Source organism: Triturus cristatus, chromosome 10 (genome assembly GCF_964204655.1).
Source record: "Triturus cristatus chromosome 10, aTriCri1.1, whole genome shotgun sequence".
In the NCBI taxonomy this organism is placed as follows: Eukaryota; Metazoa; Chordata; class Amphibia; order Caudata; family Salamandridae; genus Triturus; species Triturus cristatus.
Genome location: NC_140593.1, coordinates 458,486,122 through 458,513,307, shown reverse-complemented (window position 1 = coordinate 458,513,307; position 27,186 = coordinate 458,486,122). Strand labels below are relative to the sequence as shown.

Below are 27,186 nucleotides of genomic sequence, written 5' to 3'. Positions count from 1 at the left end.
TTGAGAGGACGCCTAACCTGTTTTCAAGTCCAAGGCAGGAGGGGCCCAGTCCAAATCACCCAAGGGGGGAAAGGGAGGGTGCCATCCCCAAACGGAAGAAGCCTAGGGATTCGAAAAAATGTAACTCCAAAGTCCCGAATAAAACTCTGATTACCCAGGCGTCAAGGAAAAATAAAAGTAATCCTGTCCAGAGTGCCCTACATAAAACAGCCATAGATACAGCAGTCCCTCTTACGATTCCACCGGCCCCTAGTGATCTAAGCAGTTTGGGCATGGGTTGCAAAGTTTGTGAGGCTAATAACCAACTTTTAAGTATACTAGGTGAACTCTTTAGAGAATATGTGCAACCTATTGTACTTTCTCTTTCTAACATCGAAAAGCACATACTCTCCATGAATTCATCTCTGAACGCGCTCAAGAGCGATGGATCGGCCAACCATCAGGAGTTGCAAGCTACTCCCTCGACCTTGAGGATGGAGCGGGTAGTGGCGAGCGCTCCCCCGGTTGATTTAAATCTGCCATTAAAATCTTTGCCAGCTGCATTAAGGAAAGCTGGTGAACCCTCCAAACCCCCTACCTCTGGTGTAATCTTGGAAAACACACTACCTAAATACCTGGGGTTAGTACACCAAAATATCTCAGCAAAAATACCGGGGCCAGTTCACCAAAATAATTTACTTAAACCCACGGGGACATTAGATCAAAATGACAAATTCAGGGGTGAGTTTGGTCATCCTATACACTTACCTCCAGAAAGCGACCCATATGTTGTGATCATGACTGGTGTTCCTGAGCTAAGGCCACATAAAGAAGAACCAACGTGGTCCTTAAAAAATAAGGTACAGCATTGGCTCAATGTTAATAGACCACTCCCTCACTCTTGTAGTAGCAGGATCCTTATGGTGCGTAGGGTTTCTTGGATAGGTAGTGAGAAGAAAAAGATCCAGGGAGATTGTATTATTGTCAATTTTGATAATTCTCGAACGGCTGATTATATCTGCCGTCGTAATACATGGCCCAAAATTGACGGAATAAAGGTGAGAAGACTCTCTTCCTTTTACCCTCCTACAAATTGTTGTGACGATACTCCCGATAGGGGCACGTCTGAAGTAAGACCTTGGAACAAAAGAAGGGAGAGGGAGGTCTGGCCAGGCTTTGAGGGTAGAGACACAGCTCTTTCTGAAGGTTGGAGTGGCATACCACTTGCTAACAGATTCAGCTGCTTAGAAGAAGTAGACTGACCATTATTGGGTTCTGGATCTGTCCCTGAGGACAATGAATGCACTAGTCCCAACCCAGTTCAACTCGTAGACTGTTTTTTACCCAAAAACGGCTTATCTCCTATCCAGCCTATACCCTCCCTTAACCCTACTCCTCAAGAAGCTCTGCAGACCCCCTCCCACCGCCTACGTTCTACCCTTGTATTAGGGTCTGGGAAGGCACCACTTGTGCCCTGCAACGAGCTTGTGAGCCATGATGTTTTTCTGCCGCGAACTGAATGCCCCAGTATTCCAAAAAAAACCACTCGCTTTAAACAGGGCGATACTATAAAGATCCTAAGCTGGAATGTAGCTGGCATCCACAGGAAACTTCAACTGCCTGAGTGGAATGCCCTAGTAGAGGCACATACGATTTGCCTTTTCCAAGAGACTTGGAGCCTGGAACCCGTGTATCGGGTAGGTTATATTACCCACTTTGTTCCTGCAGTACCTCCAAGAAATGGGTCAGGTCGTCCCTCGGGAGGCCTACTCATCTGGGTAAGCATTGCCTTAAATCTTCAGATTGAGTCAAAGCAAATTAATTCTCCAGATATCTTAAAAATTTCTTTGAGAGGCTCCCAAAGAGGATTCATCCTCGACCTATATAATGTATATGCCAGAGGTACTAAATATGGCTCTTCATCCCCGACAGTATCTATCCTTGAAATGGCACTGAGTGAAAATTTAGCTGGATCCCAAGTTTTGGTTGCGGGTGATTTCAACTGCACCTATGAGCCCCTTATACAGGACGACATTCATGACCCAAGTGAGGATGATGATAGATGGGGTATCCCGATCTTAACCATCCCTCCGATTAAAAAATGGTCCAAAACTGCTATTCAGCTCAATGCCCTAACGCTGGAATTCGGGCTAAGAGCAGCTAATGGCCGCACGCGTTCTGATCCTTTGGGTGCGGCCACGTTTAACAGAGTCAATCATACCTCTAGGATCGATTACATCATGCTAGATTTCCTTCTCTGGAGTTTTGTTCAGGACATGGTAGTCCTGCCCACAGTTGAAAGCGATCATAACTCGCTTTCATTGTCCCTCAGGAATCCATGGCCTTATGAAAAGACCATAACATCCCTTAACCCAGCCCACAAAATTTCTGTATCCTCGTGTGGGAAACGCCTAAAATGGAACATGGTTTCGAAGGATGAAACTAAACTAAATACAATCAATACAGTACTCACTGACGCACAGTTGGAATTGGAACTGGATAGCTCAGACAAGGGTGAGCTAAATCCCGGTCGGGTTACCCCTATTTTTGAGGAAACCATCAAGTCTATTGGGAATGTATTCCTAAAAATGAATCAAGTGGGCAAAAATGCGGCAATTGGGCTTCCGAAGGGAAAGCATGATTGGTACACACCTGCTTGTAGGCACGCCAAATCGCTTTTGATTAAGGCCGTCAAAAGCAAAACACAAGGAGCTATTCAGGGAGCTAGGCTAAATTATAAGAAAACCCTGGCCAGTGCTAAAAAGGAGTGGGAAATCTAACATTGGCGCTCTCTAAAAGAGGCAAGTTTGGGGAAAGATTCAAGGCGTTTTTGGGACATAATTAGAGCCAAAAATAGACCGGACACTGACTTCATTACATGCAATATCACCTGCCAAGTTTGGGTCAACCACTTTTCTAAATTATATGCCAGTCAATCAGGTGCTACCTCTAATGCCCTCCCTATGGACATTTCTAATGAAAAACATATAAGGGAGGTGGCCCCAGCAACTCCGGATCTGCCAATAAGGAGTGATGATCTAGTAACTGGAATGCTATGCACAGCTTTGCCATCAAACAATTGGGTGGCAGACTCCATTTTCTCGATCAAAGAAGTGGAGTATGCAATTACTACCATCAGGCCCCAAAAAGCAGCTGGCCCAGACGGCTTACCCGGGGATTTGCTACGAGCAGACATCCCGAAATGGGGTAAATTTATTAACTGCCTGCTTAATGCTATTAGCGGGGGAGCGCCTATCCCGGCATCTTGGAAAGGGGCGGAGGTCGTCCCCATTTTTAAAAAGGGGGCCAGGGACGACCCATCAAATTACAGACCCATAAGCCTGCTAGATATAACTCAAAAGGTGGTCGGGAAGGTGTTGTTGGTCAGATTATTACAATGGATCGACGAAAACGGCATCCTCTCCGACTACCAGGCAGGCTTCAGAGCAGGCACCGGCACAATCGAGCAAGCGTTCAGATTGTTGCTTGTGTATTGGAAGGTGGTGGTCCTGGGCAAAGGCAGTCTTTATCTCGCCTTTATCGACTTAAAGACTGCCTTTGACCTAGTACCTAGGGAGGCTCTTTGGAAAGTCCTTGCTGCCATGGGGGTGCCCCACTACTTACTCCTGCTAATGGTAAGGCTGCATGTAAATACTTTTGCCCAGGTTAGGTGGGGGAGAAATGGTGAGAAAACCAACAGAATTCCGGTAGAGAGAGGGGTACGCCAGGGATGTGTTCTAGCTCCCACCCTTTTCTCTTTATATATTAACGGTGTAGTTGAGCATCTATTGAAAGACCCCTCAGATGAACCATCCCTGGCGGGGGAACGTATCCCCACCCTCCTCTTCGCGGATGATACACTCTTACTCTCCAAAACCCCAATGGGCCTCCAAAAACTCTTAAATAATTTCCAGCTCTATTGTACAGAGCGGGGCCTGGTAATCAATAGAGACAAAACAAAGTATCTTGTGTTGAATCCCCCTAAAAAATCTATGCGTCCCCCAAAATTGAATGACGAACCTCTGGGGAGGGTGGATGTGTTTGATTACTTAGGGATTTGTCTATCCCATAACATGCAGTGGGGCCCCCATTTATGCAAGATGCTGTTATCCCACAAAAGGGTTACAGGGGCTCTCGTGAAGGAGCAGCGCTCCTGTGCTATTAGACCTATAGCCCCCGTTATTGAAATTTACGCAGCAAGAGGAGTTAGCTCTGCCCTTTATGGAGCCGAGCTTTGGGGCTCTTGTGATATTGGTGACCTGTCAAGAGCAGAGAGGAAGTTCTTCAGGGCCATTATGTCACTTCCCCAAGGTACCCCCACGATTCCATTAATGCTCGATCTTGGTTGTCGCCCCATCGGTGATTTGGCGAAATTTCGCCCTCTATTGCTATGGGCTCGTTTGTGGCGGGTCCCGGAACTAGCCAAATATGCCAAAGGTCTCTCAGAAATCATGTCACTTCCAGGATGGCATAGGATAAAATGGTTGCGTGACATGAAAGCCCTTTTGTATAATCTGGGGCTTAATGCAGCATGGGAAAATAGATCTTCCCCTCCGAAAGCCACGCTTAAGCTCTTATATTGGAACTGGATTGCGACCCAACGGATCACGAACACGTCATTGGGGAGACTTACAGAGGACTTCCTGAATTTTAAAGATCAACCAATCCGGGAACTATATCTTGATATCATTGAGAGCCCTTTTGACAGAGCCTTGTATTTTAAGTTTAGGACCGGGAACCTCCTACTCTATACTTTTACATCACGATGGAATTCTTTTCCTCAGACCTCTGATCTTTGCCCCTTTTGCACATCCAGACATGAGTCTGTGGCTCATTTTTTATTTGAATGCCATGAGTATGCCCACCCAAGGAAAAGATGGCTTAAGCAACTGTGCCGCTCCTTGGGAACTAGACACCATATTGTGGCACTCCGCATTTTAATGTCAGACGCTCGCCCATTGTACGTTTGTGCCCTTGCAAAATTCTTATCTTGGGCATGGCGTATTAGAAGTAAAAGGCTCAAGGAAATTGTTTAATTCACTCTTAACAATCATTTATGACCTGTTTTGTTCTTTATTGTAAAAATAGTTTTTTTTTTTAAAAAGTCAAATGAAATTAACTTATTCTATTTTTAACTGTTATGCTTTTATGATATGTTTTTATCGAAATAAAGCCTTTGACTTGACTTGACTTGACTTGAAAATAAGCTGCCCTCTTTCTTTAAATTGGTTTATGTCAGAGAATCGATTGACTAAGAAATGTGTTACTTGACTTCTGCACAGAATAAGGGGTTTGCCGACCATTGAGATGAGGATGATGTAAAGGTCAACTGAAATGCCACAGAACCCCAGGCACACTTGGCATCTCCTTGTTTTTCTCCCATTAGCGGGAGTGAAGCAGTCACGGCTTCTGCTGCGCTGTTTCGAGGTGCAAGCACCTACTAAAAAACCTGCGTGCTGCAGAGAGATTTTGATAGTTTTGCTGTCTTCGTTACAAAACTTGTAAATATTTTTGTTGTTGGATTGATGAACTCAGCTGGCTGGTGTTTTCTATGCACTTTAAAGGTAACTTTTCTGTTTGAACGTTGGAAAGGACTAGGACCATTCACCACATAGTATTGTTCTCTTCAGTTTTTGAGGTTATGTGTAGTTCTTTCCATAAAGAGTTCAGACCCCAATCCTTTTTAGTATCTTCTGTTGGAAACAGTGATCCTTTTTTTAATAAACTCCTGCTTTTACAGAACATTCACATCATGTACTTTAAGGCTCTGAATTAATTCCTACATCTCAAGATAAATACAGTCCTACCATACTCTCGAACTTCAGAAGACTGAAAATCAACAATTGGTCCCACTAAAATGTGTTCTGCAAACTGTTGAATTAAATAGTAGCAATAAACACAGATAGGTCAGGTGTCTCCATTTTGATTTCTCTCACTGACAGTGCATTGACTACTCCTAGAACTGTCTCTCCGTCCATTTTCTCTCTTCTGATGTCAGGCACACTCTTTTGGTTTGAGAGTATTCAATCCATATTCAGCACCATCTCTATCTACTGAATACATCCACAGGAAAGTGTGTTCACGGTGAAGTGTGAGACAACTGGTATTTCTTCATATGTTGGATTTGAGATGCAACTGTATCTACCAGGACGTGTCAATTTAACACTCCCAGTCACTGCGCATAGTAAAAATAAAATGGCTAACCCGGTTGCAGCTGAATGCACTATTTCAATCACTCCCTAATTCTTTGCGATTTCTGCAAAAAAAGAAGCTGCAAAACCCAGCTCAGCAGATGCACAAGTCCCAAAAAGTAATTTAAAAACTTGAAATCTCATGGGTGCATGATCCTCCTCACTTGAAAACCAAACACTGCGTTATTCGACTCGGGCAGCCCATACCAATGGAGAAGTAACTAATTACTCGTCTGTGCTCCCGGTGCTTAGTTAGCCGCACCTGCAGACCTGGGCCAGTCCTGCCAAAATTAGAATAGATGAGTTGTTAAAAGTTTCGTAAAAGAGATCTCTGACTTGGCCAATCTGAGTTTGGCGGGGAGGGCGTTCCAGAACTTAGCGGTCAGAAGGCAAAGGAACGGCCACCACATCTTGCCTTTATGACCTTCGGAATGGTCAACCGGAAGGAGTTCCCAGAACGTAGTGATTGCTTGGGTGTGTGAGGGCAGAGTAATCTTTGAATCAGCAGGGGGCCTCTACCTTACATCGCTCTATGGGCCATACATAGAACTTTGAAAAGTTAGTTATAGCAAGGTTATATTGTGAAAATAGGAGAATCACAAAACTGTGAGACAGAGCGGATTTAGCATCATTAGTGGCAGAGTAAGAAAAAGGTCACCTTTAAACTTTGTTCCTAGATCAGATGGAGCTTTAAATTGTTTATCCGTACACATAGCACACCAGTTTTGTTGACTGAAATCAATATTAAAGTCTACTACATGCAACATTCTTTACATTGTTCAACAAGAAGAAAACGCAGTCTGGTTTTCATGTCTCCTTGTCCAGCTGTCTTTGTCTCCTTGTCCTGATGTTCATGCCTCCTTGTCCGGCTGTCTTTGTCTCCTTGTCCGGCTGTCTTTGTCTCCTTGTCCGGCTGTCTTTGTCTCCTTGTCCCGGTGTCTTTGTCTCCTTGTCCTGGTGTTCATGTCTCCTTGTCCAGCTGTCTTTTCCTCCGTGTCCTGGTGTCTTTATCTCCGTGTCTGGCTGTCTTTGTCTCCTTGTCTGGCTGTCTTTGTCTCCTTGTCTGGCTGTCTTTGTCTCCTTGTCCCGGTGTCTTTGTCTCCTTGTCCCGGTGTCTTTGTCTCCTTGTCTTGGTGTCTTTGTCTCCTTGTCTTGGTGTCTTTGCCTCCTTGTCCGGCTGTCTTTGCCTTCTTGTCCGGCTGTCTTTGCCTTCTTGTCCGGCTGTCTTTGTCTCCTTGTCCCGGTGTCTTTGTCTCCTTGTCTTGGTGTTCATGTCTCCTTGTCCTGGTGTTCATGTCTCCTTGTCCAGCTGTCTTTTCCTCCTTTTCCTGGTGTCTTTATCTCCTTGTCTGGCTGTCTTTGTCTCCTTGTCTCGGTGTCTTTGTCTCCTTGTCCGGCTGTCTTTGCCTCCTTGTCAGCTGTCTTTTCCTCCTTGTCCTGGTGTCTTTGTCTCCTTGTCTGGCTGTCTTTGTCTCCTTGTCTGGCTGTCTTTGTCTCCTTGTCTGGCTGTCTTTGTCTCCTTGTCCCGGTGTCTTTGTCTCCTTGTCTTGGTGTCTTTGTCTCCTTGTCCGGCTGTCTTTGTTTCCTTGTCTCCAGTGTCCATGTTTCTCTGTCCCTACATTGATGTCTCTCTTTCCCGGTGTTTGGTTTCCGTTGACCTGGTATCTGTGTCTCCCTGCCCCATTGTTTACATCTCCATATGCGAGTGCCAGTGTCATCTTGCTCCAGTGAAGATACTGCCCTGTATCGTCCTGTTTCTGTCTGTATATCACTCTTTGCTGGGGTGTTAGTCTCCCGTCCCTGTGTATCTCCCTGTGGCAGTGTCAAGATGTCACTGAACCAGTACACTCTCTATTTACTGTCTGGTCTGCCCTTATCACCACTATACTGACAAGACAGCTTTGTCTGATAATGCCACATGAAGGGTTATCTATCAAAGCCTGGCTTAATATTTCACAAAGAAACGCCTTTTGCTTAATAGATGTACTTTTAACAACACATGGCCCATGTTCACTTCGAAAAAATACAACACATGCACCAGACAGATGGTTACTTCCACTTACAAAGCATGTCGTTTATTGCAGACAATTGCATATTAATTTGCAGCCCAGCTTAATCAAAGACCTTGGCAGTGAACATTACGATGGCAATAAGATTTGGCTGCTAGTGCCGTCTTCAGTATGCATGGCACACCCGAGCTTCAGTCGAGAGGCCCTTCCAACTCACCTCCACTCCCTGCAGTTGGGCTGTTTTCATTAGAGCGGTCCAGAGAAAGGCCTGCCTTATCCGCCATTCTGATATCTAAATCCGCACTTTCTCAGTAATACTCTGATTTCCATTTTTAACTGGATACAGACTGTTAGTTGGGGACCGAATGTTATTCCTCATTTTCTTTTCTTTTAACTCGGTCCATAAAAGCACTCTCTGCAGGCGACGACCCCACTTAACCCCCATTGAACCCAGCACCTAAGATCACATGTTCCTTATTTCCCGGCCATGTACATTCCCAGCAGAGGCTTAACAAGTCTTTACAACTGCAGTAAATATTGTAATGTCTCACTCGCATCAGCAAACGAGGAATCCCGAACAAATCGTCATTTTTGTGATCTGAGTTTTTTTTTAAAAAAAACCTACTCTTAGACCAACGCCCTGAACAACTTTTATCGACTGGATTCAAAGTTCTCTTCTAGGAGGAGGAGCCCCCATTTCTTATTTTCACGGTCTGTAAGCATGAAAATAACACAAGACATAAAGGCGAGAAGTGCTGTGTCTGGCGATTATTGGCGGGAGCGCTGTTTATTCAGAGCGGCCGCCATTGTCGCCGGAACCTTGAACTTCTCCGGGTCTGAAGGTCAGCGGAAGCCTCTCCTTCAATCACTTCCAAGGCCCCGCTGCCTGCTAAGGTAACATTTGCCACATGCCGCCATGCTCTCGGGATGGCGCTGGTAATTGCCATAATCTCCCCCTGCTCCGTCTGTGCTGTTTGTTCAGGTGCTCACGGGCCGTCCGTGGTATTTCTAAAGGGCATGCCGCGACCTTCACAGCTCAAGTGCATTTGAACCCTGCCACCCTGTCTTACATCTCTGTGTGTTTTTAGCAGGGCATTGTAAATTGCACTTGGCAGTGGGTGTGTGTAGCAGAGCCCACCGCTATCCTGCCAGTCAGCCCTCGATGTCTTATACACACACAGGAGGACATCATCAATATATCTTTATTCGGTCTGATGAGAAATAGACCATAAAAGTACATAGAAATATTGCACATAGCCATGATCACACCTAACACTTACAAATATGCTTACATTGAGAACAGTTAAAAAGGACATATAGGTAAGAGCTTTAATAACAAAAAGGGTCCGTGAGATGAAATAATGTTTAGTTTCAGAGTGGGGCATCGTCTGTCAGAGGTTTGCCCTGTGAACCTCCCAAGCCGTCAAGCTGGGTCTTTGTCACTGTTGAGGAGTAGCCAGTAAAGGGATATTTCTATGCATGCTTGGTTGCAATTCAGTTATAAATGCCGCCCTTCTCCTCACAGGCAATAATCACAAGATGGCAGGACATACAAGTGAATTCACCCTATTCCAAAAAAAAGGATTTGGGAAACGTTGGATAAATTACAGTATGGAATGCCAGTAGGTAGTAGGTGTCTGTGCTTGTTGGTCCATCGTTTAGTAAAACCTAGACAGGGTTTTAGAATATGCCCTGTCTCTTATGTATGAGGCACATACATTCAGCCTCAGTCTCTATTATGTGCACATTGGTTGCCCGACCACACATGTATCTTCCCTATAAGGGGCTGTAGGTGAGTAGGCGAGGCAGTTCCTGGGTGGGGAGCGCCTGTGATTGACACTTGAGGTCAGTAGACGGATGCTGCCATTCACTCCAAGAAACCTCGGACTTGTCCTCGTGCATAGACTGTTACTCGCCTTGAATCAAAAGCAGAGCACAGAATGCCAAATACTCTAGTTCTTGGAGAATCTATTAAGTGTACATGAGGATGGAAGAGTGTGTTGGTGAAGGAAAAAAACCCACTACTTGATGTTCTGGGCCTCAGTGTAGGAACATCACCTGTGCCAGGCCAACAACTTGCTTATTTGTCGCCGTGGTTTCTTAGCTGAATCTGAATCTTGGCCAAAGAGCGTTTTACTCGTTAAAAAGATGGTGAGCGGGGCACAGCTCGTGGCAATCAGCCAGCCCTGGTACTCCGCTGCATTGCACACTGACCAACTGTTCACCCCGCTGTGCTGAAGAACTGTTTGTTTCTAGCCTGGCAGCTTACCCACTGCACCCTAACGTGGCACTGAGTTGAGGATGGTGGCCCTTTGGATAGCTGCCTTGACCTACTTTAGACTTGGGAACAGTGTGAGTGGCCCGGGCAGGCTGGGGTTAGGGGTGGTCATAAAAGGGTCACTATAGCCACTACCTTCCAGTGATTCCTATTTCATTAACATGGACAGCATGACAGGCTGAAGTGGTCCCTTGGGAAATTAAGCCTTTGAACCTGTGGGTTTAACACACTGCTAAACCAGAGAAGCAATAATTGCACAAGGACCATCAGAATGTCAGGGGTTTCGGGAGGCTGATTGGAATTGGGACAAGGCTGGCAGATGGAGAAGGTTCTGATTCTCAGAGCAACAAGTGGAATCACAGTGACTCCACCACCTAATCGCACTTGTTTTATTAAGATGGCAAGGATGACATTTTGAGTTGGCCCTGCTAGGATTTGAACCTGTGCTCCTGCAGGTTCACCACATCACTGAAACACGGTGAGCAATGACTCCACTACGGGGCAGCCAAACGGTCAGCGATCCAAAGACTGAGGAAAGGAGGTTGAACTCACTTTGACTTCAGCCCCCTAATGATAAATATTTTATTGAGCTGCAATGGATGAAAGGCTGGTTGGGCCCTGCAATTAATAGGCTGCCGAGTGTTGCAAGGGTAGCCAGTGTGTAAAAGACTTTATCGGTCAGAGTTTGGGGAGTGAGACCAGTCTGGCAGGGGGAGATGAGATGAACCTGAAGGTGACTAGACCTCTCTTTTCAGCTATGGAGGATGAAAGTTTGAGGTGGTACCTCTGGGGTTGCAAACCTTGCTATGTACCTGCAAAGTATACACATACATCTTTGGAGCAGCTGGGCATGAATGCAAAGAGCAACAAAGCTAACCATACGGCCCGGAGCTTTCGGGGTTGATAGAGATTTCCAAAAACAGGAGGGACCAGGAGTGCAAGCAAGCCAAGATGAGCAGCATCTACTAGAGTCCCTGGGAGAGAAACCATTAAGCACTCATTTTACCACCTTGCCTGCATTTCTTCCCAAATGGCAGCCTGATGTATCCCCACCAAGCGCTTGTACTACTTATGCCCTTTAGAGAGGGCACTCTTGTGCTTGCGCCATTCCACAGCTCACACACAAAGCCATTTCCTTATACAAGTCTAAACCTCTGGTTCTGTCAGTGCTGCTTTTCATTCGGTCATTTGCGTGTCAATGCATGTTTATGCAATTTTACCGTCCACGTTTATTGGATTGTAGGAGGGATCTCCCTTTATATATACATTTTGCACTGTTTCACTAAGCTTCACGAAACCTTCCAAAAAACCAGTTCTTCCACCTCAGCTCCTTCTTGGAAAGTTTTGGGGTGATCCATCATGCAGCGACTGACAAAAAAGAGGGTTCCCCAAAATTCAATTTCCCTATGCAATTTTCCATAGGGAATTGAACAGCGGTACAGTACAGAAGGATGAACAGAATTACACTAAATTTGGCAGAAAGCCAGATCTTGGTCCAAAAAGAGTGTTTTTTTTTTGTGGTTGGTGTCAATATTTTTAGTAGTTTAAAAAAAATTGAGGTTCAAAAAACGTTATATATCTGGGCAGTTGGGTTCACGGGAGGCTCGCTACAGTCCTACAATCATGCAACTTCAAATAATAGAGCAATCTGATTGGCAGAGGGGCTCCTTTTCCCCGTCGGCCACCTCGATACCATGGGAGCAAGAGGCTCAAGTAAACGCCTGTGCAAGTTCATGCTGTTATTGGCTAGCTGCACCATGAAGAGAAATATTGCGGCTGCCTTTTGAGGACACGTGTTTTGAAAGTTCAGAACAAAAGGTATAAGGGGGCAGATTTGGGGGGTACCCTGACCCCCAGAAGCCAAATTAAAAAAAATATGCTTTTGGGTTTTTCGTTATCCTGTGGGTGTCTCACAGGAGCCAGTGCGGCCTCCTGGACTCAAAGGAGTCCCACAGCAGCACAGGAGGCCACATTGGCTAATGCAAGAGTCTTTCAAGATCTGATTTTTTTTTATTTTTTAAATGAATCGGGCCTGAGTGTCTGCGATGGGTTGTAGCGAACAGGCACAGTCCGTGCGCGACGGGGGTTGGGGTTCGCATGGAGGGGGAGTTGGGTCCTGCGGCGACCCAGTGCTGTGCACGGCAGCAGGCCATGCGCAGAGTGGATTTGCCTTTACCTATGGTGATAAAATAGTATTGTTAAAAAGACAATAAATGTAGAAATTCACTGAAAAAACCCAAGGTTAAAGTGACATTATAGTTCGGTATGGTAATAATATCTATCTTTGCATTGCAAAAAACCCCCTCAAATTTACTGAAAAAAATCAAAGGTTAAAAGTGACATTATAGTTGGGTGAAAATGTCAGTTACATCTATTTCAAGTAATTATAACGTCAGTTAAAGCTATTTCAAGTAATTCTAAATTGCGCCATCGCCATGCACTGCTTAACAACTCATATATTACAACAGTCATGACATAACGCTACTGATGACAACTGAACTGACATCATTGACGACGACAACGTGCATGGCGAGAAGGAGAGTTATTTGAAATTACTGTAACTGTTGAATTTCTGTATTCTTTTTAGTTTAAAATGTACGTTTGAACTGACATATTTCACCTAACTATAATGCCACATTATCTTTTTCCAGTCAATGTATATATATATATATATATATCTCCATCCAGTAGGTAGCAAATGCGAGATTTAATAGTAGTAATAACAGAGAATTCTGCTTCTTGAATGAGAAGCAGATGCATTGCGCGAGGACGCGCTCTGGCTAGCCTGAAAGTTCTTGTAATTGCTATGAAAAGTGGAAGACTCATTATCCCACAAATCTAAACAAGCCCAACGATCCATGCTTTGGGAAAATCTATATATGAATTAGCTTCTATTGATTTTAAACACCATAACATCATATCTTTTTTAAAAAAAAGCTTTAATATATGGAATACTCAGACATAAATTGAAAATCCAGATCAATGTAAAGTAGATCTCAGGGGTTGTTGTTGCTTACAATGAGCAATGGCAATTTTGTAGTACCAGCCCTGGGGGGTGGGAGAGGGGAGCAAGTGTGAATCACTGCTGCTTCTGATACTGGGGGCCGATATTGCAGCACCGCTGCAAAACGGGCCCCCAGTAACAAAAATCGGCCCCCACTTCTGCAAATCTGGCCCCCACTCTTCCAGCCTCTCGGGAAAACGCCCAATGCCCGCTATGGCCAGTTCGGCCCTCCCAACAGAGCATTGGTGAAGGACAGTTAGATTGGGATAGTGTGAGTCACCGTGCTTATTTTGTACTGGTGGTTGCATCTGATGTGCAGCTGTACTTATTTTTGGGGTTCAGATTTTATTTTTATCATCACACTTTGATCCAGAGAATGAGAGAGAAGGGTGGAAAAGGCAGAAGAAAGGATGAAGCAAAATATAGGAAAACAATGACATAGGGAGACATCAGGGTTGAATAGAACTTGCATGAGTCAGTGGTGTAATGCAATATGATGGGGCCATACAGCATCTGGAGGGGCGCCCCTAGGTCTCCCATATCTCACTGATTTCCATTGGTCTTGGGCTGAATGGGGCTCCTCTGAAGATCGAGGGTCCTTCGAATGATTGGGACACCCCCCCCCTGCACCAGAGGGGTTGTAAGGGCCTGCATTACACCCTTGGCATGAGTAAGATAAAGTGAGAGGATGGGGACAAAAGAAGCATGAGGTGTAACCAAGACAAGGCACTTGGTACATTTCAAGTGCTGCCGTTCGGCAGTGCCGACAGTGAGCTCCTAAGAAAAATGTTGGACCCAGCACTTATTTTTCTTTCAAAGTAATCAGTAGCAAGGAAATATTCTATATTGATACTAAAAGTGGTTATTTAGTCAAAGATTTAGCACAACCATGAGAAGGTTTCTAGGATTGTTGTTCAGATTCTTTGTGTTGCTAGCTCAACTATACAGCGCTCACACGTGGGCGGGGAGAAAGCAGGTGGTCATCAAATTCTCCGTCAAAGGGTGTGCTGTTGTGGAACAGGAGGCCTGGCTCCACAAAACATGCTATTGAAAAGATACCTTTTCCTATTCCCATGTAAGATTCGTTTGATATATTTCTCTTTGGAACAGACAATCAAATTGAGCCACAGATTCAGCATCAAATCCTTCAAATGGTGGGCAAATAGAGTACCATTAAATAAGGAGTCATTAAATTGGTAATGGTACCACTTCTGAGCGCTTAGAAATGGTAGAAGTGCGATCTCATCCTCTATATGAAAAAACGTAGTATTGTATAAAGCATTGATTATTGTCCATGGTGTGCAGAGATCTTGATTGGTCAATTCATTATCTGTAGCGAGCCAGGGGAGGCCTCTCCTGGCATCAGCCTTAGGGTCGAATACCTTGAGATTCAAAATGACCTTCTGTCCTGGTGTCTTAAAAAGGTCTTTAGTGAAAAGGTCCTCCAGATATCTGATTCCAGAATGTTAGGGGTTTTGGGACTGGTGTTTGGCAAGGGAAAAAAGTGTCACTTCTTGAGCAGGGTCTAGAAAAGCTAAATAAAAAATGATTTAAAATCCGCAAACACCCCACCCACTGTAGAAATAAATGATCAGAAACAAGCTACCAGGGATGTACTATGGATTGGTAGGCATGTGGGAACAATTTTCATCATGCCTAAATGCAAGTGTACATGTGTTAGTGCAAGTGTGAATAAGAAAAGGCAATACAAGTCCATTTTATTATTAATGCCATTTGCACACTCCTGTAAATTCATGCACTAAATCATTTGCCCGTGCGCCCCTTTGCATGACATGGCCCTATCTCTACAGCCGCCGGATTTTTAACTGATCATTATAACAAAAAATATTATGTGACAAGTATTATGTGAATTGAAACTTGAGTGAGCAAGATGACACTTGTAGGACATTTGGAAACCTTCTCAGAGGCTACAGTTTTTTCAGGCCACCCTTTTATTTTCCCAGGTCACCCCTTCGTTCTCCCAGTAATGCAGCTGGAAAGAAGCTGTGGAGCCAATACAAAGCTTGGCTATCACCACCTTGCACCTCAGGGAATAACACAATTGTCGTGGCTAGAGGTTGCCAAGGCAGTGATTTTCCATCAACTCTTCCATGCCCTCCTACCCCAATGTGATGGAGAATACATAAGAGCAAAGTTTCGCCTCCCCTCTTGTACAACTTGGTTGGTTCATACATGGTCCTTGGACACCCAGATGAAAGACTGGCTGTTTTTTTCTGACTTCTTACACGCATAACAAGAAATACATTCCTCCCCATCTGTGGCCCCAAATAATGATTGGAGCATTTCAATGTGCCCATGCCACAGGTCCTTGAGAGACCCCACTGTTTGCAGTGCCAAGCATCAAGCTTGTTTTCTTAAGTCCCATTCAATGCAGGACTCATGAGCTGTTTTGTTTATGCCAAATCATTTTGATATCCTCTCTGTTTTAACAGGGTAATCTGCAGAGTCTAGATCAACTGATTACAGTTTAAGAACATAAAAAGAGCAAAGAAAAACAGCATCGTCTGTCCCAGATATTACTACAAAGTCCGTAGTCAAGTTTTTCATAAATGTTGTACCTTCTTATCTAAAAAAGAGTACTGTTATAACAGAAATATATGATTCAGCTATACTGGCATGTTGGGTTGGCCATAAAAAGTGAGGGGATGTTCCCACCTTTTGTGACCACTCAAGAGAATATATGTTGCATCTGATGAGGAACCACAGAACGAGCCTGGATAGGTAGGCCACGCCAACTTTAATACTCTAATCTCAGCAGTTCATAGCCCTACTGGGAAGGACTGTTCCTGCGTATGGTGAGTCGTATGTTATATTAGAAAATGTGATGTGTTCATAAAATACATTCAATGATATATTTCGGCATGGCTTTTCCTCAATGACTTTGTGTTCTTTGGGGTCAAGGCGTATGCCTTGCACTGATTAGGCATAACTTGCAGTGCTTAATTTGAGCCGGTGGTTTCCGGTGCTAGGAACCAGCACTTATTTGTCAGCACCAGAGCTTGCCAGACATGCTGCCTTAAGGTGGCACTGTTTGGCTAATTTAGAGAAGACCACAACAGTTAATTATTAATTCAATAGCCATTAAAAATGACTATTATCTGCCGCCCATGCCATTCTTATAGCTTTGGAGGCCTGAAATGGTCCTAATTGTCACACATGAAGGCGTGTGATCGTTATTAGTTGTGTCTATCATTGGCAGCATGGCAGGGGCAGTGTGGGGCCCCCTGACTAGAGTCCTGGCACTTAAGTATTAAGTGTCCTCTTTCCTTCATAGGAGCAGAGCACAAGTGTATGCGCACAGTGACACACAGTTCGCAAACATTGTGGCTTTTAGGAGTTTTTCTTTTTATTGGCATATTGTTGTGTGTCTGGAAAAACTGGCCCTTTGAGTTGGATATAGCTTTCAAAACCTGTATTCTCTGCAGAAACACACTAGGACGTACCTACATTTAACGTTTTGTTTTCAACATTGGAAGTTGTTGATATGATTAATAGCCACAGCTATATAGCCGTTTTTTCTAACCACAGATAATGCATTTTTAATTAAATTGTCTGCTGCATTTTGTAGGGCATTCTGATTTATACCTTGCAGTTTTAGACATTGGCAAAGAAAAGCATTAGTCACATAACAGTTCATGTAATGTCCCTTCTTTAATGTTTTGAAGTGGGAGTGGCATAAGATGTTAGAACACAATTTATAGTTTTTCATCGAACAGTGCAGGTTAAGAATGTGTATTCATTTGCAGATCCGCAGAAATAAAATGTTTAGGAGGTTCGGCTGTGCAATTGGCATGTATAGCATTAACGTTTTTGAGTTTAGCTGCAAACGGACTAGAAAAGAGAGCAGATAACTTGAACTGGCAAAGCATGTAAAGTAAAAAAGCCCATACAATTACCCCGAAGCCTGCATAAGAACTACATATCTCATAGTTAGACTCACAATTATAAGACCGAATGGAACCAACTGTACTCTGTGTTTAAAAAAATAAATAAAACGTTTTTATCACAAATTTTAAACGAGAATTTATTAATTATTTTGCTTATTAATTTTATGTGTTTTAGCGGTTAAGCCTCTCTTTTTATGATTTAAACCAAATCAAATAAAAAATAATAATTCTGATTCTACTCGTTTTCTTGAAAAAAATAGATTACTTAGCTTCATATTTTGTCTTAGATATGATATCCGCTCCACTCCTACTCAGAAGACTGATGCTTATAAGGCTTGTCTGCTTGTTTAGAACTTATGTCCAACTGCAGATTTCCGCTACAACTTTTGTTACTGATGTTTTTTAGACTTGTAGCTGTTATTGTGCCACCCTGCTCATGCCCTCCAGCGCCTGTTCTGCACCCTCTGCTCCAATGGCCCTGCCCAACCTGTACCCTCATGGGCATTCTATGCCCAGGTTGTGTCCCACATCCCCGTTGGCCTCCCATTCCCCAGAGCTACGGTCCATGGTTCCAGTGGCAGCCGACACAATGAAGAGGTGTGAGGCGGGTGGAAGGGCATGGGGGAGCGAGAGAAGGGTTTAATATTTTTTTTTTTTAAAACACTTACTTGGAGGTGCCAGCTGCCTCCTGCGTCTTCCTTGTCCCAGCAGGCACTGGGGCAGCATCAGACTCCCTGTGCAAACCCCGCGCTGCTGTCATGCTATGAGAGCAGCGTGTGGATTGGCCTGAGCAGGCTGAAAGGATGCTCTGCTCAGGACAGGGAGTCTGTGCTGTTTCTCCAGCCCGGATGTTCAGTACAGCTGGGTTGAAGAAACCCAAGTGCCCATGTGTGTTTGGCCAGCCTGAGACGGCTAGCCATACACATGCGCACTTAGAAGTGCACATAACACTCCTCCTCCCCCCTCCCATGCCCCTCCTCCTTACAGCACTGGCTCAGAGCCAGCAAATGAAAAGTAGAACAATGGTAGAACATCGTTTTATTTTTCTCTTGCTGGATCTGGGCCAGTGGGGCGACGCTCCTCTGCCTTTCCCTTCTCCTGTGTGCCGTTTCACCAATGCCCATTGTGTCTCCTTGCCTTCTGGTGCCAACTTTGTACCTGTTCTGTTTTTATTTTTTGTCTGCACAAATTGTTGACGAAATAATTACAAAAGGGACATTTTGAATACGCTGATGCCCCCTGAATGTGAGAGTATCTAGCATTGGACACCGAAGGGGACTAGTTTTTTATTTTTTGTGTGCACATATTCTAATATCAATGCGGGGGTAAGGCAGCTAGAAACAGAAAGCAGGTGTTTGATCTGAAAATAAACCCTGCCATTATTAGTGAATCTATACATGTGCAACGCAAAATCCACGGAAGCACTGACACTAACACTCCTACCAGTCAGTTAACCATAAAATGTATCAAGCAGATCTCCTACAGGGCGGTAGTAATACCTGCAATAGAGTTACAGAGCAACTTGTGAATTAACAATCAAAGGACCTAACTTTCCTCAAAATTCTGTTTTGGTCTTTCCTTAAACGCCGCTCTTGTTTAATTGAGGCCATCAGTTGTGCTTGTTTTCTGATCGTTAATACACTGCGTTTTATATTGCAGCCAAATTCCAGCAACTACACCCAGAGTGGCAGGCACTCGGTGTCTGTAGAGGTGCAGGCGCAGCGAGAGAGGCAAGAAGACCGGGAGAGCTTCCAGCAGGCCCAGCGCCAGTACAGCTCACTGCCTAGGTAAGGCGCTATTGCCTGTGTGTCAGATGCGCCCAGAAGTAGGTCCCATCCCAGCTTTTGTGGCCTCTCGGTATTGTATTTGCTTTTAAATAGCGCTTGCTATCCCTAGTGAGGCGTTGAAGCCCTTGATGACAGAAACACGCACAAGTGCTTAACTCCCATACACTTTATTTCCTTTAACATCCTTAACCACGAAGGCTTTTCTACGTGTTACGTTTACAACGGTACACTTACCACGTAAACGTCTTTACCACTCGTATGCCTTCCACGACCTTTATTTCCATCTCTTGCTCCCTGAAACTCTATTTGAATGAATGAGCAGATGAATGAACTCCCTTGAAGTGCCTCTCGCAGCGCTGCTAACTGGATCACCACAAGGCGCTTCTTTCATGAGTGCGTGCACGGTCTTTGATTTACGGCTGCATGCTCTGCCATTGCTTTCAGTTGCAATACCTGAATGCTGAAGCTGGTTACGCGCACCACGTATGCCAAGCAAGAACCTTCTTCCTAGGCACAGTGACGCGTTGCCATAATAAATATATATTTCCTCTTTTCTGTGGCGCTGCTTTACCTAAAATTAGTTTGAGAAATAACTGACTGCACATTTAATAAATGGCTGGAGGTTTCCCAGATGGAAAAGAGATAGTTCAAACGGATAGGATTTTTGTGACGATGATGAAAGAATGTAATTTTAGCCAGAAAAAGCCAGAACAGGTGTTTCAAACATTTTCCTGAAAAAGAGGTGGTCTTGTCCGGTTCTTCTTTTACAGCATGAGCGGATCTCTGAAGTGACAGCCACAACTGAGTGCCTGTAATTCATACAAGCATCTGTGCTTCATGAAAAACTCCCTGATAAGATGGGGTACTTGGTTTTTGTGGGCGCAATTGTACAGTGACATCCTGGCCCTTAAACACACGACTTATTGCTTTGGGGAAATTAATTACTAAAAAGGCCGAAAGTCCACCTCCACTCTCTGCAGAATATCTGGTTTACTGAATTCTGGCCTTGTGGGTGGGGCTTTTCGCAAAGTAGATGGATCAGCCTCACAGTGGCTCCCTTTAAAGTGAACGTGAGCCCCACAGATGCACACACTGTCCTAAGAAGCCAGGCTGCAGAACTCTGGCGTCCGACTTTGGCACTGTTCACCAGGGCTATATAATAGGACGTCTCGTTTTATACCAGACAATCGTGTGTGTGTGTGTGTGTTTGTGTGTGCGTGTGTGTATATTGAGAAAGGAGGAAGACAAAGAAATGAAAACCATAATGCCTGCAGGGTGAGTAAACACGGCAGGGTCATACCCTTAAGCAATTTCCTATTGGCCTTTTCCCCCCACTAAGTGTTTGGACCATTAACTTTAAAGTTGTGACAATTAGAGCACTTTCTTCTTCACATTTGGATATGGGCTTGAAAAATAATGGTTATATAAGGCAAACAATTTAGATGTCAGCTTTAAAGTCAGTGCCATGAAGCAAACCAAATGGTTGGAGCTTAGTGAGCCTTTGTACTGCAAAAAACACTCCCGAAGAAAAGGGACTAAAACGACATTGTGATGTTAAACAAAAGTGTGCCTGGGTTAATCGTCATCTACAACTACAGATTGATAATTGTGCTTGATTGTATCATTTCTTTGCTCTTATTTTTAAGTTGGCAACAGTGTTTAGTCTTCACAGAAAGGTCAAGACAAGTAGGTAAATTGGCGTAAAGGGCAGAAGGAAAGTTCAGCCATTCAAGGGCACTGTAAGATGTGATGGCTTTCTGGCATCACTTAGATACCTTATGTGTCCTAAAGCTTGGGGGGGGGGGGGGGGGGGAGGTCTTTCCTGCACTTTGTCTATTCAATTGGGGTCTACTAGTCTTTTCTTCCACTATCCACAATCTTTCTTTATTTCTGACATATATATTTTCATTCCATCTAAAGATATTAGTCCTTTCTTTTTTAGTGTTTCTTGTGTGTGTGCCTGTCTTTGTGTGTGTGAATAGGTTCTTGCTGTAGAAGTAGAGGTATTTAAGAGTTTTAATTTTAGATAAACATTATTTTTTTTTACAGGAGTTTTGGAGGGGCGGGGGTCTGTTGCACTCTCCATGCAAATTTGTAAACTATTTTCTCACCTATAAACTTTCACTGGTTTGCAAATGATGTGCTCGAAATTGAAACTGGCTCCTCCTTTTAGAAAAGGTTAATATTCAGCCGAGCAGCGACTTCTCGTTTTGTAGTTGCATTTTCCCCCCTACTTTTTCTGCTCTTGAAAATAGTTTGCATTTTAAATCATAAGGAAAGTTAAAATGTTTTTTTCTTCTTCTGGGTATTCAAGCAATAACACATGAGGGCTAGGTCTTTAAAAGCAGCATGTTAGTTGTCCCGTACTCTCGTTCATCCATTACGGTTCTTCTAGGGTGTTGCACCAAGGGCCATCGCAATTCTTGCTGTTCTGAGCTCTGGAGATAGACTATTGTTACTCCAGGAACATCAGCCAAACTGAAAGGCCTTTTCTGAATCCTAAAGGATTTAGCAATGGAGTTAAATGATTGTGGCACATTCAAATACTTTATGATAACATGGACTGTAAAACACAGACCTCTAATGAAACAGCGGGGATGAGGGTAGTGCATGGCGGGGTGTCACTGGGACCCCTTCTAAACTGCAAATATGCAAAGAACTGTCAATCATTATGCAGTGGCACTGGATCACAGGACTGCGAGGTGTCCACTGCTCGCCCATTGTATGTACCCTTGTCTAGCCAACAGGATTATGGGGCCCATTTAACTTAGTTTAGTGCCCAAGCCACTGTTGCTTACACCTTTGTGTATATGCTCCTCACCTTTTGCAGTTGGCTCCATGAGCAAAGGTCTGAGTGTTTTACTGAATTCGTTTGTGAAGTGGCATGCCAGTGCTGTGCTCAGAGTAACAGCGCTACCTTCCAGGTTTCAGATGAAGATATGTTTTTTAGAGATGCACGTACTTACACCACTGCTCGACAGCAGTAGTAGACTGTTAATAGTTTTTGTGAGATCAACAATGTGATCGGTACAATAGCAACCTTTTGGGACATAAAAGTCAGTCGAACTGTAATATGCGTGTACCCCTGCCCTGAGTGTTCCTGCTGCAGTGATATCTGGATCCTTGGTAACAATTTCTGGTCCTGATCAAACACGGGTTATGTGTGTGCACCATGACCCTAGGTCTGTCTCGTGTATTGCAGTCTTGCCCTGCATTGGGTTGTATGCAGTGCCATATAAGGTGCATGGGGCATGTGAATGGTGGGATGCACGTGTGCATATAAAGTGGTAGATTAAATAAGAGTTAGATTACGTAGTTGCGTGTTCGCTCTGGGAAGTATGTGTGCTTGCAAAGGGTACATTTCATAAGAACCTGCACATATGTATTTCTGAGTGTGCACAGAGATGTGTGTGTGCTTGTGAAGGGCACAATATATGGAAATCTGTGGGCTCCTTTTTGGGAGAACCAGGGCTAGCTGGAACAACATATGAAGGTAGAGGATTCCTACCAGACAGGTTTGTGGAGTGATGCATTCCTGAGACCTGGGTGGGAACACACACTGGTGGAAAGAAGAACCAGGCTCTTCGTGCACTTCAAAAGATCTCTTTGATTTTAAGAGGTCACTGGTCAAAGGGGCCTGGACCTATATCAAGAAGGAGAAGGGCTGTAATCATAAACAGTAGGGCTGCTAGACGTTTGGTAATATTTGGATGCACATATCACTGAGGTTGACATCCAGATGTGAACCTCGAATCACTCCCATGACTTGTGTTTGGGGCTATCAGATTTGGAGACACTCCTGCTGTGACAGACTGCTTTCTGGAGAAAGACCAGAATAGGGGAATGGGCACTTCAAGTGGGCAATCCCCAAAACAGGTACTTCAAAGACCATTTGTGTTTGCAAATGGATTATAAAAAGGGGAGCCGGAGACTCCCAAATTGTCAAACTAAAGCTGTACATTAGCATGGAGAAGTTTAGCACAAGTTATGCCTGTTTGGACAAAGACCAGTCTCCCTACTTGATGAGGGGGCATCGCCCAGGAAAATCAAGACCACTTAGTCTGGAGCACCAGCTTTTGCCTAATCCAAGACTAGAGGACCCTGTGTAGAGCGGGAGATTGCCTATAGGGCACCAGGTGTAATGGGGATTCTGTCTGGTGGGTCACTGGAGCAGTGTGAGGGATTCTAGTCTACATCGGGAATGCCGCACTGATCAGGCCATTCACCCGTGTGCATTGTTCACAAACCCATATGCCAGGGGAGGCCCATGCTGAAGATTAAGGGCAGTCGCCATGGTGGTGCATTGTGATGAAGAGGGCCGTTGCCCTGCCGAACCAGGACACCATCTTAAGTGCCTGTTCACAACCCCATATACCAGGTGGGGTTCTGAACTGAATCTTGATGACTGTCACCCTGGTGCAGTTCTGTGATAACGAGAGGGTCATTGCTCTAGTCATTGTTGTGACCCGCAGGAAGATGTCGCCTTGACGATGCAGGAAACAACCCCTATATCTCAAGGGACTGTGGAAGGAGTAGTGGGCTGTGACCTACAAACCAAGTGCAAACTATAAACTCAGAGCTGCTACATCATCTTCATCATCCAAATGTAAGGAACACCCAGAATCTGCCATCAGATCCAAAGGGTGCTTACCACAAAAATGGCGGAGTCCAGAACACATGCAGGCCTCGAAGAGACTACCGGTCCGCCCTGGCACCTGTCACTGTCGTCCTCCATCCCGGACCACTGAAAGTTCTCCATCTGGTCTTTAACTAGAACAGGTAATAGTTGCAGAGACTGCTCTGACTGTAGCGCCTGGGGCACTGGGACACTTTGACTTTAAGTAGTCATTGTGGGGCTTCCAAGACTCATATTCTCTGGTCGAACCTAGCTTGGCTGTTGCCTCAAATTATTGGTGAATAACCCAGTCCGTAGTTAGAGTGGGATGCTCATGCCCGTGGGGACCTTGCTAGAATACAGACCTTATGCAGAGTATTATTATTTAGTATGCACTGTATTTTGGGGTGGGGTGGGGGTGTGTGTGTTTGTGTGTATGTGTGTGTGTGTGTGTGTAAGTGTAAGCTACTTTCTATAATAGCAAGTATCTGTCTGGACATTCATTAATTTTTCTTGCTGAACATGTATAGAGTTTTGAGCCTATGTTCACCGTACCACTGCCTCCTCCCCGAGAATCCTTGGACTGCTCGACTCACACTTCCTCTGAAAGTCAAGTGCGGAAGAGGTACTTGGCCTAGTTGCTCAGAGCACATACTAGGAGTAAAAGGTCTCAACCACCACCATTTTACCCAGAAGTTCCTGCTTGTCCCGTGGCCATCTGAAAGGGGTTCTGACGCAAGTATTGCAAACAATAAGCACTATGGAGCAGCCACTGTGTATTAGGAAATGGAGGATTCCGATTCAGCTAGACCCTAGTTTGTTGTACCACAAAATTTGTATGAGTCTTAGGTAGGAGGTCAGAAGTGGCTCTGAGGATTTCAGATGATTCAACCAGACTTGCCACTGGCAAATAGATGGAGGTCAAGTAAATGAAATTGATGAGGGGCTTTGAGTGACAGTTTTTAAGGACTTGATGTGGTACATATTTAGAGACAGATTCTTAAAAATGTTAAGCTGTTAGTTGTTAAGTTTTCTAGGTCATCTCCTAGAACACGGCCCAGAATTTGGTTCTAGTCCCCTGGCTCTAAGGACTTAGTCAGTACGCAAAACTGAGAGAGAAAACCAGTTAAACTGCAAATATTTAAGTGAGATGTGTTTCAGGTAATGACAAATCATTTTTGAAGTCGCTGTAATAGTTGAACCCAAAACCTCTTTCATAAAGTAAGACCACACTAAAAAGCGCTAAGCAACAATAGATATATTTTAATTGTTAATTTATAAAATTCAAATCCCTATACTAGTGCACATGATATGCATTATTACTGCAATAAATATAGGCAGAGTGGTATCTGCTGTGTTTGCCAAAAATGTGAACAACAAATAAAACTCCAACATATTTGCAGCACTGAAAGGAAAGCCTAATTTTAGTTACAGAGATGGTTCACACTTGCATACCTGTTTAAACATTATGGCTTTACGTTCTGTATAATAGCAGAGCCTGCTATTTTCATCTTGTGTGGGAGGAACAAGTGAAGATCAAATGCCTTCATGTTAGCCTTCAACCAAAGTGGGGATTGCTAATTTCTTCTCTTAAATCTTTTTTTAAAAAATACATTTTTATTAAAGCACAAAAATACCATACAGCAAGTCATACAGTCACATACATCATCAATAGTGAATTATTTCAATATAAGATTCAGCGGCCCTTGCTACAATATTTACCCCTCCCACTATTTATTCAAACACCCCCTCCCCCCATCCCAACCTTATATGCAGAGAGAGTATACAGACTTACAGCTAAACATCCTAAAGACAGCAGTGCAGTGCAATATTATATCATTTTTTCCAAGTCACATAATATTTAAATCTATAATAACATATATCTAAACAATATCGGGGTGTGCTAACAGGTAAACAGTAAGTGGAGGCCAAAAATCAATAGGCCTAGAGGCCTCCGGTAACTCCTCTGCATACATGCTTAATTGTTCCTTACAATATACAAGTTCACAAACCCATTTTCTCAGTGTCGGTACAGCTTTGGAATTCCAGTAAATTGCACCTACACGCTTGGCCATAAGTGTAGCTATTGCCACAATACATCTATTGCACGGCTTGACTTTAGTCAACAGACCTTACAGGCACACTTCCGGTTTTCAAGCAATATTATCAGATATCATTTCAGATATTGCTCCTACAACCACACACCAAAATTTGTATATAGCAGGGCATGACCATGCCAAGTGCAAAAAGTCTGCGTCATCCTGACAGCATCTAATACACCTCGCATCCTCTTGCAGCCCAAATTTATATAACCTGACAGGCGTATAGTATATATGCTGTATATATTTAAAATGAATAATTCTCAGATTGCAATTGGCAGTTAGACGTCCCGTCAATTTACAGCACATTTCCCAATTCTCATGCGTTAAGGGGTTCTCTAGGACAGCATTCCATTTGTCAAATGCCGGGGAATCCTCCCATTCATTTTAATGTTGAGATGCAAAATATATTCTAGTTATCAATCCCCTACATTCACCACCCCTCAAAACAGCCTGCAATGCCCTCGGCATTTGCGGTTCCTTTGGAAAATCACGCCACAGAGCGCACACCGCCGCCCGCAATCTAGCATAAATAAACCCATGCATAAGTGCATACTGTTGCCCAGCTTGAAACTCTGCCATCGTTAGAAAGGTTGCGTTCCAATACATATCTCCCAGTTTCGCAATTCCTGCCTTTTGAAGCAGATTAAGAGCCCCACGCTTCTGCGCCACTGATATCCCCGGGTGTGCCTTGAGTGGCATATCTGGAGCAAAGATGAATTTTCTACTCGCCCGTTTGGCTAGGGTGTTCCATGCCCATAAGGTGCAATCCATTGGGTTAACTTTCCTACTACTACCACCTGTGTTTCTATGGAGAATTCTAGCTGGTAATGGACCTGGATGCACAACATCTGTCTCCACTGTCAAATGCGGCATGTATTTCTGCGGAAACAGCCAGTAATACGTGAACTGCGCCTGTGCACATAAGTAGTATAAACCTATGTCTGGTGCCTCAAAGCCACCTCTTTCGAAGGGTAATGCCAGCGTGCTTCAGCTGCACCTTGGTTGCTTACCAACCCTGATTTAGGACAATAGGCAAGTTTGTAATGTTTGAAAAAAGGCGATATTTAGCTTAATTGGTACATTGATAAATAGATACAGCAACTTGGGAAGCACTGTCATTTTTACAACAGCGATTCTGTCTGCGAGTGACAATGGCAGACGCTTCCAACGTGAAATTTGTTCAGTAATTGCATTGACAGCCCGCCAATAATTCATTTTTAACACCGTTCCGGGTCTTTATGCACCCATACCCCCAAATATTTCACCAGGTCAGCCTACCAGGCTAGAGGGTAATCTGACACCACCCTTGGAGT

General features: G+C 44.1%; 1 protein-coding gene across 8 annotated transcripts in view; it reads left to right on the top strand.

Annotated features, from left to right (window-relative positions):
- PARD3 (par-3 family cell polarity regulator) overlaps positions 1 to 27,186 on the top strand; it is a 1,320,414-nt gene that overhangs the window by 1,289,961 nt on the left and 3,267 nt on the right. For all 8 annotated transcript variants that reach the window (XM_085631870.1, XM_085631866.1, XM_085631868.1 and 5 more), the window contains one exon: positions 19,029 to 19,156. In XM_085631870.1, coding sequence (XP_085487996.1) covers positions 19,029 to 19,156 — 128 coding nt within the window. The remainder of the gene's footprint in view (positions 1 to 19,028; positions 19,157 to 27,186) is intronic.